General features: G+C 43.6%; 1 protein-coding gene across 1 annotated transcript in view; it reads left to right on the top strand.

Annotated features, from left to right (window-relative positions):
* EDC4 (enhancer of mRNA decapping 4) overlaps window positions 1–14,974 on the top strand; it is a 1,195,039-nt gene that overhangs the window by 1,027,342 nt on the left and 152,723 nt on the right. The window contains 3 exon segments of the mRNA XM_030203662.1: window positions 153–318; window positions 4,381–4,567; window positions 14,363–14,582. Of these exon segments, the coding sequence (XP_030059522.1) occupies window positions 153–318; window positions 4,381–4,567; window positions 14,363–14,582 (573 nt within the window).

Here is a 14,974-nt window from a genome sequence, read left to right as displayed (position 1 = left end):
CTTTAGTGATGTCACAACATAATATAAACTGTCTTTTGTAGTAAATGTTTTCTTTGTGCTAAATCCCTTTTATAATATGTTAACACAGTATGTACAACAGAAATTTTGTCCAGTACAGTCACAGCCTTCAGAGATTTTATTTTTGTTATAAGAACACTACTGATGCAATTGGTCGAGCAGCAGCAGATGCCTTACAGGGACCTATCCAATCAGCCTACAAAGAAGCATTCCAGAGTATCATGCTACCATCTTTTGAGAAGGGCTGCCAATCCATGTTCCAGCAGATCAACAGCAGCTTCAAGCAAGGAACCCAGGATTGTGAGTATTTTTCATTCGTTCAATATCTCTGTGGCCTTTATATTGAGATTATCTGTTGTGTAAGCTTCTCTTACATTGGTCTGCCAATGTACCTCGGTACTAACCTACAGCATTTCTCACTGTTCCAGTACTGAAACCTCCATTTGCAGTCCTACTCACTGTACCTCAGTTCTGACCTACACTATTCTACAGCTGTTCTAATACAAAGCTGTGCCATTGCATTTCTAATTTTGAGACCTTATATACAGCTTGCTAAATATACCTTAGAACTAGTTCTAACTTAGTCTCCTCTGCTATTCTAATATTGAAATGTAATGCATAATTTGCAGCACCCTTTGCTATCCCAGTACAGAGTGCTGCATACAGCTCTCCCAGTTCACTTCATTACTGATGTGCTGCAACATTTAATTGCACTTCTTCTGAGTAGTTTACTACTACTAATAATAATCATTTGTATAGCGCTACTAGAAGTATGCAGCGCTGTACACATTATATGCAGTTACTTTCTCTGTCCCTAGAGGGCTCACAATCAAAGTTATTGTACCTGGGACAATGGAGAAGTGACTTGCCCAAGATCACAAGGAGCTTCAGTGGGAATCAAACCCAAGTTGCCAGGATCAAAGCCCACTGCACTAACCATTAGGCCACTCCCTTTGCCTTTATATATGAATTGGGGGAATTTCTATTTTATATATTAGACAAATGTTTGAAGAACCAAGTTAAGTAAGAAGAGTTTTCAAAAATTCTTGAAGACAGAACAGGATGAGATTCTATTTATTTGAGTGCTGTATAAATTTTGTACTGTACTGCAGGAGGCTTTGTGGTAGCTACTCCTATGCCACGGAGGCTATCTTTTCTCCCATTCGCCCCGCCCAGTTGGTCGCGGAGGCGGCGTCGGGCTACTACTTTCGCCCTCCTGCAGTTTTCAACCTCTCCACCTACCTCAGTCTCACTGCTTCTCATCCTTTGAAGTTCACTCCATCCGTCTATTCCACCCGCTGCCACTCAGAGTTGCAGTCATTTACCGCCCCCCTAATAAGTCCCTCCCTTCCTTCCTTACCGACTTCGATGCCTGGCTCTCCGTTTTTCTTGAGCCCTCATCCCCATCCCTCATTCTTGGTGACTTCAACATCCACATTGATAACCCATCCGACTCATATGTTTCTCAGTTCCTCACTCTTACCTCCTCCTTCAACCTCCAACTGAACTCCTCCACCCCTACTCACAAATCTGGCCACTGTCTTGATCTCGTCCTCTCTTCTACTTGCTCACCCTCCAATTTCCGTGCATCAGCTCTTCCTCTTTCTGACCATCACCTAATCACATTCACACTTCAGCACCCTCCCCCTCATTCTCGCCCAACACTAAATACTACTTCCAGAAATCTCCAGGCTGTTGACCCCCTCACCTTATCCTCTAGTATCTCTGATCTCCTCCCTTCCATCATGTCCTCCGAATCTGTTGACAAAGCTGTCTCCACTTACAATGCCACTCTCTCCTCTGCTCTAGACACCCTTGCACCGTCCATCTCCCGTCCCACAAGGCGTACCAATCCCCAGCCCTGGCTGACCCCTTGCACCCGATACCTTCGCTCCTGTGCCCGTTCGGCTGAATGCCTCTGGAGGAAATCTCGCACGCATACTGATTTCATTCACTTCAAAATCATGCTATTCTCCTTCCAATCCTCCCTGTTCCTTGCCAAACAGGACTATTACACCCAATTGACTAATTCCCTCAGCTCTAATCCTCGTCACCCCCCCCCCCCCCTCACTCTCTCCTCAATCTCTGGCCCAACTACTTCCGTGACAAGGTCCAGAAGATCAACCTCGAATTCACCACCAAACCTTCTCCTCTTCATCCTATAACCCACTCTCTCAACCAACCAACCTAGGCCTCCTTCTCTTTTCCTGATATCACCGAAGAGGAAACTGCCCATCTCCTCTCCTCCTCAAAATCCACCACCTGTTCCTCAGACCCCATCCCCACCAACCTACTTAGCACCATCGCTCCTACTATCACGCCCACCATCTGTCATATCCTCAACCTCTCTCTCTCTCTCTCTCCACTGCAACTGTCCCGGACACCTTCAAGCATGCTGTGGTCACACCACTCCTCAAAAAACCATCTCTTGACCCTACCTGTCCCTCCCAACTACCGCCCCATTTCCCTCCTACCCTTCCTCTCCAAGATACTTGAACGTGCCGTTCACAGCCGCTGCATTGATTTTCTCTCCTCTCATGCCATCCTCGATCCGCTTCAATCCAGCTTTCGCCCCCTACACTCGACAGAAACGGCACTATCTAAAGTCTGCAATGACATGTTCCTCGCCAAATCCAAAGGTCACTACTCCATCTTCATCCTCCTCGACCTATCCGCCGCTTTTGACACTGTCAATCACAACCTACTTCTTGACACACTGTCCTCCTGTGGGTTCCAGGGCTCTGTCCTCTCCTGGTTCTCCTATCTCTCCCATCGTACCTTCAGAGTACACTCTCATGGTTCGTTCCCGCTCTCTGTTGGAGTTCCTCAGGGATATGTCCTTGGGCCCCTCCTCTTTTCAATCTACACCTCTTCCTTAGGCTCCCTGATCTCATCTCATGGTTTCCACTATCATCTTTATGCTGATGACACCCAGCTGTATCTCTCCACACCAGACATCACTGCGGAAACCCAGGCCAAAGTATTGGCCTGCTTATCCGACATTGCTGCCTGGATGTCCAACCGCCACCTGAAACTGAACATGGCCAAGACTGAACTTATTGTTTTCCCACCCGAACCCACTTCTCCTCTCCCTTCACTCTCTATCTCAGTTGATAACACCCTCATCGTCCCCGTCTCATCTGCCCGCAACCTTGGTGTCATCTTCGACTCCTCCCTCTCCTTCTCTGCGCATATCCAGCAGATAGCCAAGACCTGTCGCTTCTTCCTCTACAACATTAGCAAAATTCGCCCCTTCCTCTCTGAGCACACCACCCGAACTCTCATCCACTCTCTCATTACCTCTCGCCTTGACTACTGCAACCTACTTCTCACCGGCCTCCCACTTAGCCACCTATCCCCCCTTCAGTCCATCCAGAACTCTGCCGCACGTCTTATCTTCCGCCTTAACCGATATAATCATATCACCCCTCTCCTCAAGTCACTTCACTGGCTTCCGATCAGATACCGCATACAGTTCAAGCTTCTCCTACTAACCTACAAATGCACTCGATCTGCAGCCCCTCCTTACCCCTTTACCCTCATCTCCCCTTACGTTCCTACCCGTAACCTCCGCTCTCAAGACAAATCCCTCCTTTCAGTACCCTTCTCCACCACCGCCAACTCTAGGCTCTGCCCTTTCTGCCTCGCCTCACCCCATGCTTGGAACAAACTCCCTGAGCCCATACGCCAGGCCCCCTCCCTACCCATCTTCAAATCATTGCTCAAAGCCCACCTCTTCAATGTCGCTTTCGGCACCTAATCACTACACCTCTACTCAGGAAATCTAGACTACCCCAACTTGACATTTTGTCCTTTAGATTGTAAGCTCTTCTGAACAGGGACCGTCCTTAGTTATTAATTTGTACAGCGCTGCGTAACCCTAGTAGCGCTCTAGAAATGTTAAGTAGTAGTAGTACTCCCAGGTGCCATGGGAGGATGGAGCTTGGGAATAAACTTCCTGAGTCAGTACGTCAAGCTCCTTCTCTGGTTATATTCTAATCTAGACTAGAAGCCCACCTTTTGAGGCTTCTTTTAACTCCTAACTCCTGTTCATTTGTAAAGTACCCATGTCTGTTTTAATCATACCCACTATAAGTAATTCCCTAATCCCTTATTTGTTCTGTTGGCTGTTCTGAGTAGATTGTAAGCTCTGTCAAGCAGGGATTTTCTCTTACGTGTTTAGTGTACATCACTGTGTACATTTAGTAGCGCTATAAAAATAAGTAGTAGTAGGAATTTGTTTCTCTGTTAAGCCTTCCAGCTATAACAGTAAATGGGAGAAGATATTTGGGTATTGTATAGGAGGACCAGGTATCCCCCAAGATAGTGTCCTATGAAGCTATGTCTGATTTGTTCAAATAGATATTCAACAGCTGGAGACACATCTGCAAAATAAGAAGGTGAATGAGCAAGAAGCCAGAGACCCACTACTCAGCCAGCTTCAGCATCAGATGGATACATTGCAGAGCATAACAGAGCAACTCGCTTCCACCATCACAACTAGCGTGCGCTCTGAGGTGCAGCAGCAGCTGCATGTGGTCATGAGCAGGTAAAAAAAACAAACAAAAGACAAAGTATTCACTTGCTGGGTACTGGCATAGGGTAGCAGAACAACTTAGGATTCATTGTTAGTATGTATTCTTAGTACCACCTTTTCTGCTGTGAGTTGCAAAGATTGCATTCAAGTAACTCACAGGAAATCAAGGAATGCTAGCTAAGAAATTGTGTGTCCTTTGTTTATTTACCAGCACTTAAGAAATGTATATTAATCCTTACTCTGAATCCCCTGAACATTCTGCCTCTGGATTGCTTTTGTTCTTTCCCAGTATGTTTGAAGGTATGTACCTGCACTTCCCAGGATTCCTCAGAATCCAGTTCCTTTGCCAGAGCATGGTAGTTGAATCTTCTGTTAAGAGGTCCAGGAAATTGAAGATGCACACGTGCTCCTCACCAAACTTGATGCTAAGATTATGGGACTCATGGTCTACATGGTTAATGATTTGCACACCCTTGGGTGGTGGGGGGGGGGGGGGGGTAACTGCAAAGATATAGCTCTTTTTTTTTTTTTTAATCTCCCAGACCAGTCCAGAACCAGTGGTTTATGGCCACCAACCAGCAGATGGAGATACAGAACTGCTACTTCTGCCTCCGCCCCCTGTATATGGCACTGTGTAGACAGTGCTCACCAGCATCTCCAGCAGATAGTGTTGGGCATTCTGTGCAGCTGGCTCTGAATTGTTCTGGTAGTGAATATTACTGAGCCTATCTGATGTGCCTGAGGCTCTTTACAGGCTTGCGGGGGTGTTACCCGCTCCTGATGCATGGGGGAGCAACATTCTGGACTGATTGGAGCATTATGACACCGCTGGATGATCAACCTGGGAGTGTAGAAAGTCTCGGGGCACAGGCTGTGGGAAGGAGGGAACTGCCTTTCAAGGTCACATGGAGAGGAATGAAAGTTCAAGAGTTTTGCTGGGATTTTGAGCATGGCTGGGTTGCTTTCTCAGGAGGAATCCTTTTCCCTTGAATTTCTTACTTCTGCACAAGGCCTTTTTTGCTCAGGCAGTCCTAAGGGCACCGACCAGTCCTAAGGGCTTGGGGGGTGCAGAGGAGCCCTTGCAAGCAAAGGGTCACAATTGGAGCCCCAGGAAATCTTGGAGACTGTCGATCCTTTTCTGTGAAGATTTAGACAAAGAGGGGGCCTCCAATTTGGCTGACAAGAGGACATTGATACTGGATCCCTTGATGTAAAGGGAACCTCCATTGGCAGAGGGGGATGACCCCTCAATGTTTTTTCTCTTTCGGAGGGAGGAACTATTGCTGATAATTATGCAGGCCCTGGAGGCACTTAATATCTGAGACAAGTTCAGGAGACAGGACCTTTAGAAGATTCCATCCTGGAGGACATGTGTAGGCCCATAAATAGCTTCCCTTTTCTTCAAGCGATCCACGCTATGATTTTAGCAGTGTGGGAGTTGCTTGAAGCCGGTCTCTGGGTTAGTTGGGCTATGGCGAGACTGTATTCCTTGTTTCCTAAGGAAAGAAAAAGAAAGGCCGAAGCAGGCAGAGCTAGATGCCTCAGTAACAACTAACTGAAAAGACTACCATTCCCATAGACGGTGGAATGGCTTTGAAGGATATCTAGGACTGGAAGTTGAATCCCCTCTTGAAGCAGACCTTTGAAAAATATCCTTGCTATAATTTTCACATCTTCCAGATAGCACTCTCCTCCACATAACTGACTCAAAAACTTATGGGCCTCTCCCACCCCTCTAAGCAAGTAGAACTCAAATTAGTTCAGTAGGGCTCTCCTGAACATTAGCTGCAACTACACATGCATAAATATACTGGCCCCAGTTAAAACACACAAACACCACACATAAATCTCAAATCGCCATATAAAATCCTTGCTTTTTATATATTACTAGTAAAAAAGGCCCGTTTCTGACACAAATGAAGGGCACTAGCAAGGTTTTCCTCGGAGTGTGTATGTTTGAGAGTGTGTGTGTGAGAGTGATTCTGTGAGAGAGTGAATGTGCGAGTGTGTGTGTGACAGAGAGAGAGTGAGACTGTGCGAGTGTGTCTGTGAGAGAGAGAGTGTGTGTGTATGACAATTAGAGTGTGTGCCAGGGACCCCCCCTCTCTCCCACCCACCCAATTCCAGGGTCCCCCCTCCCTCCCAGTTCCAGGGTCATCCTCCCCTCCCTCCCTACCTCCCTCCCTCTCTTCAAGTGCCAGGGTCATCCCCTTCTCCCTTCCTCCCTCTCTTCAAGTGCCAGGGTCGTCCTTTCCCTCCGAGTTTCAGGGTCGTCCCCTCCCGCCCTCCGAGTTTCAGGGTCTCCCCCTCCCTCCCTCCCTCCCTCCGAGTTTCAGGGTCTCCCTCCCGCTCTCCATCCCTCCTTTTGAATTAATTGGGGTTTTATATCCCCTAAATCTTATGATTCTACAGGGAAGGCCGTTACCAATTCCATCTGACACCAATCATTGAACCCTTTGAATTCCATTGAAAACTGATTAACTATGGACCATCCATGTCACCCAGTACAGTAGAAGTTCATAGAGTAGCTTACTATGATCTTCCAACTCTGTCAGGGGTCTTCCTACGGATGTGCACTTCCCCAGGCAGACCCAGAGGGATTGTCATCTTATTCTAGTTAACCTTTTTCCTTGCCTATATCAGATCTCATATATTGTAACAAATTCCCCATAAATAAGAAATAAAGAGAATTAGAGACAGGTTCAATTATAGGATTTATTACTTACCAAAGCCATGTTACATATGAAACATTGATTTATATGAATATAATCAAATATTCTTATGGGGAGATCTTTGACAGGGTGATGCAGGTCAACCTCTAGTCTGACTGTTCCCCAATAGGGAGGCTGTCAGCCATATTTATACTCTTGATTTGCATTAGGTTCTATGAAGTTCTAAAAAAACTACTTTTGCACAGATGGCCGGATGGCAGTTTTTTCTTAACACTAACCGCAGATTTTGATATTTTTACCCTTGGAAAAAATCCCCCACCTTTTTCCGGCAGATGGGCAACTGTCTTTGACCACAAACTTTGTACTTCTGCTTTTTGCCACCTGGTACACTAGGTTTCTGAGCTATTTCTGTTTCACAAGTTATGCCAGTTAGAAACCTTTTATTAAAAGCTCTTTTGATTTCAATTAATTCTTGGCCTGTATTTCCCAGCAGCTCTTAGGCTGGGCCAAGCTCTTACAGCAGGTCCCAAGCCAGGTAGTAGGCCTTAGGCCTGTACTATATTTATACAGCTCCCCTCTTGCTGTCCCCACTGAGGGGGCAGCATAAAGAAGAACGTCTAGATTATTACCGTCTATTCCAGAAGGTGTTAGACTATCGTGTGAGGGGGCGTATCGGCCTCTATGATCTTCAATGAACCTGTACCGTGCAGAGTGCATGGCAAAAACAGAAGTTACATGCATAGGTACTAACATATGCATAATTGTGGGGAATATGGTGTTCCCTTTACACATCCCAACCCTTGGCCTGTTTCTAAGCCTGGATGTAACCCCTCTTGAAACTTCATCAAACCTGCAGTTAGTTATGCAAATATGTCCATCTGTTAAATCTATTACATTAAAGCTATTTCTACAAATCTATAAGCATGATTACATATGATAATACATGATTACATAAATAATATATGATTACTCTTAAAATTTCTTTACTATAAGCTGATTAAAATATATTTCTGCAAGTATATATTGGTTACATATCGGTTAGCATCTCTTAATACTCAGCGATCCCATGTGTCCTACTAAGTAGCTGCAGGTCTTTCTACTGCTTCTGCTGCATAGCAGTTTGACTTATGCATGGGGCGATAATCTGATGTATCTGTCCCGGCAGTTTTGGGTAGGAGATTTTCATACAAGACATATTGTCCTGTAGGCTCTTTCTTGCTGATAGCGGTTTCAATTAAGCGTTCTACTAAATTTCTGACACAGGGGATTATACAGCATCCTATAAGCACAAAAATTGCTATCACCACTATAATGGTGGTAGCTACTGAGATGACAAATGTCTTCCATTTACCAAAGGCTTTATCCATCCAACCTGTCCAAGATTTATCAACCCCAGAGTTGGTGGCTAGTTCCTCAGAAAGTGAATTGAGACCTTCCAGTGCTCTGGTAATTGATCCATCTGGTGCAGTATTGTTGGGGATAAAGGTGCAACACTGGGTTCCAATCCTTTTTCACTACCCCACCGTCTGCCGCCAAAATTTGGTCAAGCACCATCCGGTTTTCAAGTGTCATTCTGCTGGTGGCAACCAATTGGGCTGCTATCCCTTGTTCTGCATCTCTGGTGTAATTGACAAATCTCTGCTGGTTGTAATAGATGTAATTTATCCAGTCAACATTTTTGTTAACTGTAGCCCACCAAAAGAAAACAGACTGAAATCCAGCAGCTATCTGGTTTCTGGCTTTAAACTCATCTGGAACCCCTCTTGGAACTCCAATTGCGTCTATATAGATCCTATCATCAAAGGATCCGGCCACTGCCTGTCTCTTTACCCGATGGGAAGAGATGGCATGGGGCAGAATCATGGAAGCAATAACAACTGGAATTACCAGCTTTACCAAGGCACATGTTCCAGTCCAACTTCTGAGGAGGGTATTGTGGAGAGTGTTGGTTCCACAGTACCACCATACATCTGCTCGGGCCTGGGAGAAATCAGTAAGGAACCTTTGCCAAGAGTGGTGTTAAAATTGGTCAAGTTACCCAAAAACATCCGCAGTCCAGGCCCTCTGCAGGACCACAGGGGCGGGCAGTGCCTCGGGGGTGGGTGAAGGGGTGAAGGAAGCTGGGGAAAGACAGGGAACAGACATTTAACCTAGCGAGCGTCCCCTCCCTCCTTACCGTTACTCCGTGCTTGAGAGCGATGCCTTGCAGCTTGTCGCCTTCATCCACCCGGTGCTCCACATAGTGCTCGGTTAGAGGTGCCGTCATGCTGGCCGTGCTGCCATATGAGCACGTTTTGGTGCGAGCCAGGCTCAGCGAGAGTTCGGCCTCCGACTCTGAGCCACAGCGCCGGAAGACAGGTGAGCTGAAGTGGCCTGATATGCCCTCGGTGTGCAATGGCGGCGCCCCACCCCACAGGGGTGTGGCCACAATGGCTATGGTGACGTCAGCCTATGCTACGGAGCCTAGCAGACCAACAGCGAAGAAGTCATGAACACAGGCAGCAAGACCAATAGAACATTGGAGATGAGAATTATTATATAGAATTTGCCCTTTTGAGGTAGCTGAATGCTGATTATAACCCTTATCACCAAACTTTCCTCTAGGACAGAGCTTCCCAAATCTATCCTGTAGACCCTACTGCCAGTTTGGTTTTCAGGATATTCACAATGGAACAAGAACTGATTTAAGTTCAACCAGGGTTCTGGAAACGCTGAGAACTAAAGACATCATCAGGGATGTGAAATGGATTCTTAAATAGATGAAAGGATATCTACTTTTTAAAAATTTACTACAGCAAGGCCTTTGTCTGCATAAATCATGAAAAACTCTGGGCCACATTAAGAAGCATGGGTATACTACACTGGATAATTCTCATGCACAACCTTTACACTGATCAAGAAGCAATAGTTTGAACAGAACAAAGAGGAACAAAATCGCAAAGGTGTATAAGACTGCATATTTTCCCCTTACTTGTTTAATCTATGTGCAGAGCACATAAAATTCAACTATATTGACTCACAGTCCTTATTGGAGCTTGCATGGAACCAGCCTCCCAGTAAAGGTGGTGTTAAGCTAAATTAGTAACAGAGTTCATGAAAGAATGGAAAAAACACAGAGAATCCTTAAATGGGAGGATATGTGGGTAAAGCCTGAAATTGGACAGACTGTGTAGTACTGCTTCAGAAATAGGCAAGCTTGATAGATCTTGTATTCCTTATTTGCCCAGTGAGGGTAAGTTTATAACCCTTTTTTGTGCATAGAACCCTGTTTTAAGTGTGTAAAAGGGATTTTATAAAATTACTGTAGGGTTTGTACATATAAAAACATGTGCAGTGACAAAATAGTGCATACCTTTACACAAAGCATTTGTAGGTGTGTTTTTGGGTGTAACATAGGTGGAATTCAAAGTATGCATGGTTAATGATTTTACCCCAGGAGATGAAAATATCTCATTTCAAAGTTGGGAGGACAAAGGAATTTGGAAATTAGAACATATTCAGGACCATGAAGGGGAGCCATTACATTTTGAAAGTCTTCAGCAAATGTTTGGGATTAGGAATAAGGAGTGTTTTGCATATTTGCAGCATTATCATAAGGGACCTTCTCTAGTAAACGTTTTTCACTTAGACTCCCCTAGAAAACTTTGTTTCAAAATTACATAAAGAATTAGAAAATAATTTGTTATTAGGACAGTGTACTGCTATGGATTTACAGCCTGCTTCAGTAACACAGACTATTTAGTAATTACTGTGGATTCTTTTAGATTCGTATTAGGTAAATGAAATCTTTATTAGAGGTTCTAAAATATACAATGATTAAGATATATATAGTGATTAAGCTATATACACACAGTGATTAGCTATATAACTAAAAAGAAACAATACCTATCTATGAACAATCATTACATCACTGGTCTCTACATCTAAGCAATGCTAAGAGTTCCTAGACCAGGAAAAGAAGCAATAAAACAATCATCACTGGTCCTTACATCATCCAGGCTCTTATCAGCTGGGGGGGCCCTATTCACAGCGAAAGCCAGGAGTTTCTTTGACCAGGAAACATGGTTCTCTGTACAGTATATACATTACTCACAGACGAGCTCCCCATTTCACTGAAACTCCTTTTTTTTTTTTTTTTTTTTTAAATCATTTATTTATAATTTTTCATTTTACAAGGTTCACTTGCAAACAGTAATACAGAGATGACTGTACAATAATACAATATTAGAAGAAAACAATCTCAACTAGATAAATGGATTATATACAATCTTTCTCTTTCTTAGACCACAAAATAAATAGGGAGAGTGAAACAAGACAAGGAGATCAATAAAACAACAGTAAACAAAGAAAATGTGGTATTAACCTGATTATCCCCAGTTATTATTTATCTAAATCATTATTCCACATTGATCATCTGGTTGGCTTCTTCAAACCCAAGACGGTGTATAGTCAATTAATTTCGTTGGAAACATACTTATTGTCCAATATTAGTGGAAATAATACACCTGATTTCATTTTTTTCTCTTTTAAAACCAGAAATTATTTAACAATACAAACACTTGAATCTCTAAACCAATTCCCACTGATTAAAGTAATCCCAGTTTCACAGGCTTCACTCCTTTTGAATTAATATACTAAGAGGAATCATTTCAGAGGAAAAAAAAACTTTAGGAGTCATGCCCGGAACTCTGGGAAAACAACAATCTCAATATTAATCATCTGTAATAATAATCATTTTATTCAAATTTTTCTGGTCTATTAACATTTTCAAATCTTAACCGTTTCCTATTCCTGTAGAACTTCATTTGCTGTATCAATTTTTCATTCTCCGAGGATTCGATTAGATTATCCATGTAGCTCACTAATAAGATTATATCTGAAGCAAAATTATTTACTACCACCGTTAGGTCCTGGCGCACCTTACAGATGATATTCAGTGTAACCTCCACGGGAGCCAAAAACTCCAAGCTGATAGCTCTTACGGGTTTAGGAGTGGCACCGCCGACACGGATTCAGCTGTAAATGACTTCCGTTTCAGCATACACTCCTAACTCACTCCTCCACTCCTTTGGGCATGGTGGTTAAATGATTTGAGAGCGATGAAGTTGTTTCCAGGTCCAAGAGCATCGACTCTCCTTCGCCGGTGCTAATCAAAGGACTCATCAACCCAGTCATCTGTGGGCAGCTCATCGCGCAGCGGTCCCAAACTTGCTGCACAGGGGACAAAATGCAGGCTATCGGCGGCTGACCCCCCATTGTCCCCTTCCTCTGAAACTCCCCTTTTTATTAGGCTTACAACTCATGTTCAGAGCTAAGGAAAATTACAGAATGCTTGAGAATTTCTCTATTTAGGTAAACAAGCCATACTGTGGGAATGTGGTCACATGTATCTCAGTCCAGGTGGCCAGTCTGAACTGGAAACAGGCTCCACCTCCCCCTTCACATATCAAATTAATTAGAGCTGTGTCTTCTACATTCCAACTTATTTTCACACAATCAAAGTTAAACAATCATTTTTAAACAGAATTACTTCCAATCAAAAATACAGACGCCAAGTGCACTGGTCGGTCAAGGCAGAGTTGAAAAACAATCTTTAAAATTCACTTCCACTACAGACAGCTAGGAGAGAGCTGGCGTATGCAACTGAGAGTACCTTATTGCAGTCCTTAGAATGTATTTCCATATTGTGGAAGGAGCTGATCTTCAAGACTGATTATTCTAAACTGGCAATTGTGCATATTGAAGCCAAACACAAACCAGAAGCATTATGTGTAACTATGGAAATGTGACAAAAATGTGAACTAGATAGAGGTACCGTTTCTCATGCCCTATGGCAAGGCCCCAAAACTCAGGATTACTGGAAGAGCTTTTTTTGATATTTGAGGAAGTTTGTGACACAGAATCTAAGCTAATCCAGAAGGGATCATTTTAGATAGAGCAGTTGGGAATAATGGGGAAAAGCTTTAGTATGGAAAGTTTTATCCAGTAGGGAGAAAAGGATATTTTACAATATTGGGCACAGAGAGAGCACCTAACATTTTGTCACTGGAGGAGTAAATTACATGTTTTGATGATTTGAGAACATCAGATAGCAAAGACAACCCCTAGAAGGAAAAGGGCCTTTCTCAGTATTTAGGATCCTTACATTCAGGACTTACCCCCAAGAGCTAGAAGTTGTATATTCAATAAATTGGTGGTGTCACAAAAATAATACAGTTATGTAAGATCTCAACTAGAGTGTAGAATAGGGGTAGGCAGCCACAGTCCTTGAAGGCTACAACCCATTTGGGTTTTCCAGATTTTCACACAGGAGTATGCATGAAATTTTTTTTCATACAAAGGAAGCAGTAAATGCAAATCAATCTTACGCATATTCATTGTGGAAATCTTGAAAACCCAACTAGGTTGTGGTGGCCCTCAAGCACTTTGGTTGCCCTACCCCTGTTCTATACTCTTGTTGTTACATGCCTGGTGTAGAAGGTATATTCATAGGCTGTTGGTAAGAACATGAGGAGTGTAATTGGTTGACTGAGTGAGAGGGGAGAGTAGGGAGGGCTAATGAAATGATACTTTGTTACTCATTTGGAGAGGCGATAAGAGCCAAGGCCTTTCAGATGACTGTCAGAAGAGCACATGGAGGAGATGGATTAGTGCTGGGAAGGATATAGGGGAGGATTTAATGAGTGAGGGAAGGGAGGATATTAAGTTTTGTTGGAAAAAAGCTGAATGTATAAGAAAAGACCAGCAATCTTCAAAGTAAATGAAAAGGTTGTCTATTTGTTGCATTGTATTAACTGTTTTATGGTTCTTGCTCCACCAACAAAAAGATTTGAAACTAGAAAATATGCATGGTTGGTGCAAATTGTACAGTATACATTTACACCATTTATATTTCAATTTCTGCTGGTTTATCCCAAGTATTTTATAAAGATATATAGCCACCTATTTGCCTTTATAAAATAGGCTTAATACACACGCTGCCTTATGTTCTATGACTTACGTGATTTAGGAAGTGTTACAGATAGGCTTTCTGACCTTGACTAGTTTGTGGGGTGTGATTCCCCAAAGTGTTAAAATAGTGCAGCACCTTGTTTATTCCCCCGTGCATCACTGGTTTCTACCTTTGTCCTCACAGCATGCAGGAATCTATTCTCACCCAGGTGCAAAGGATTATCAAGGGAGAAGTGAGCCACGCGATGAAGGAGCAGCAGGCTGCTGTTACTTCCAGCATCATGCAGGCTATGCGGTCAGCAGCAGGCACACCTATTCCCTCTTCTCAGCTAGATCTCCAGTCTCAGCAGGCACACATTTTGCAACTAATGCAGCAGGGACATGTCAATCAGGCTTTCCAGCAGGTAAGGAGAATCAGCTTGATATCCTTTTGTACTCATGGGCTATGAGAAACCACAGAAGGCCAGTAAGGAGACTTCACTGGACCTGGAATATCACTGGAAATATTGGCAAGCCAGCCTGTCCCACTCAGGCCTTGACAAATATTGATTCATAAAGGCCCCCTTTTTCCCACTATTTTGGACCAATAAGTAGAGCAGTGCATAAGTGTTCATAAAATCACTAGGAACTCTGTGGTTCTCAAACAGTGGTTTCTGCAGCCCCCTTGGTCCCCCATAAACTATACAGTAATTCATAGCCATAATAGCATCATCAGGACTCTATGTAGTACCTCAAGCATTTCTCAATCTGCCTTTTCTTCCTCATAGAACAGTAGCATGTATTCTCCGAGGACAAG

The sequence above is a fragment of the Microcaecilia unicolor genome, chromosome 5 (genome assembly GCF_901765095.1).
Source record: "Microcaecilia unicolor chromosome 5, aMicUni1.1, whole genome shotgun sequence".
Lineage (NCBI taxonomy): Eukaryota > Metazoa > Chordata > Amphibia > Gymnophiona > Siphonopidae > Microcaecilia > Microcaecilia unicolor.
Note: the sequence above shows the minus strand (reverse complement) of the source record. Positions and strands in the feature narration are given on the sequence as shown.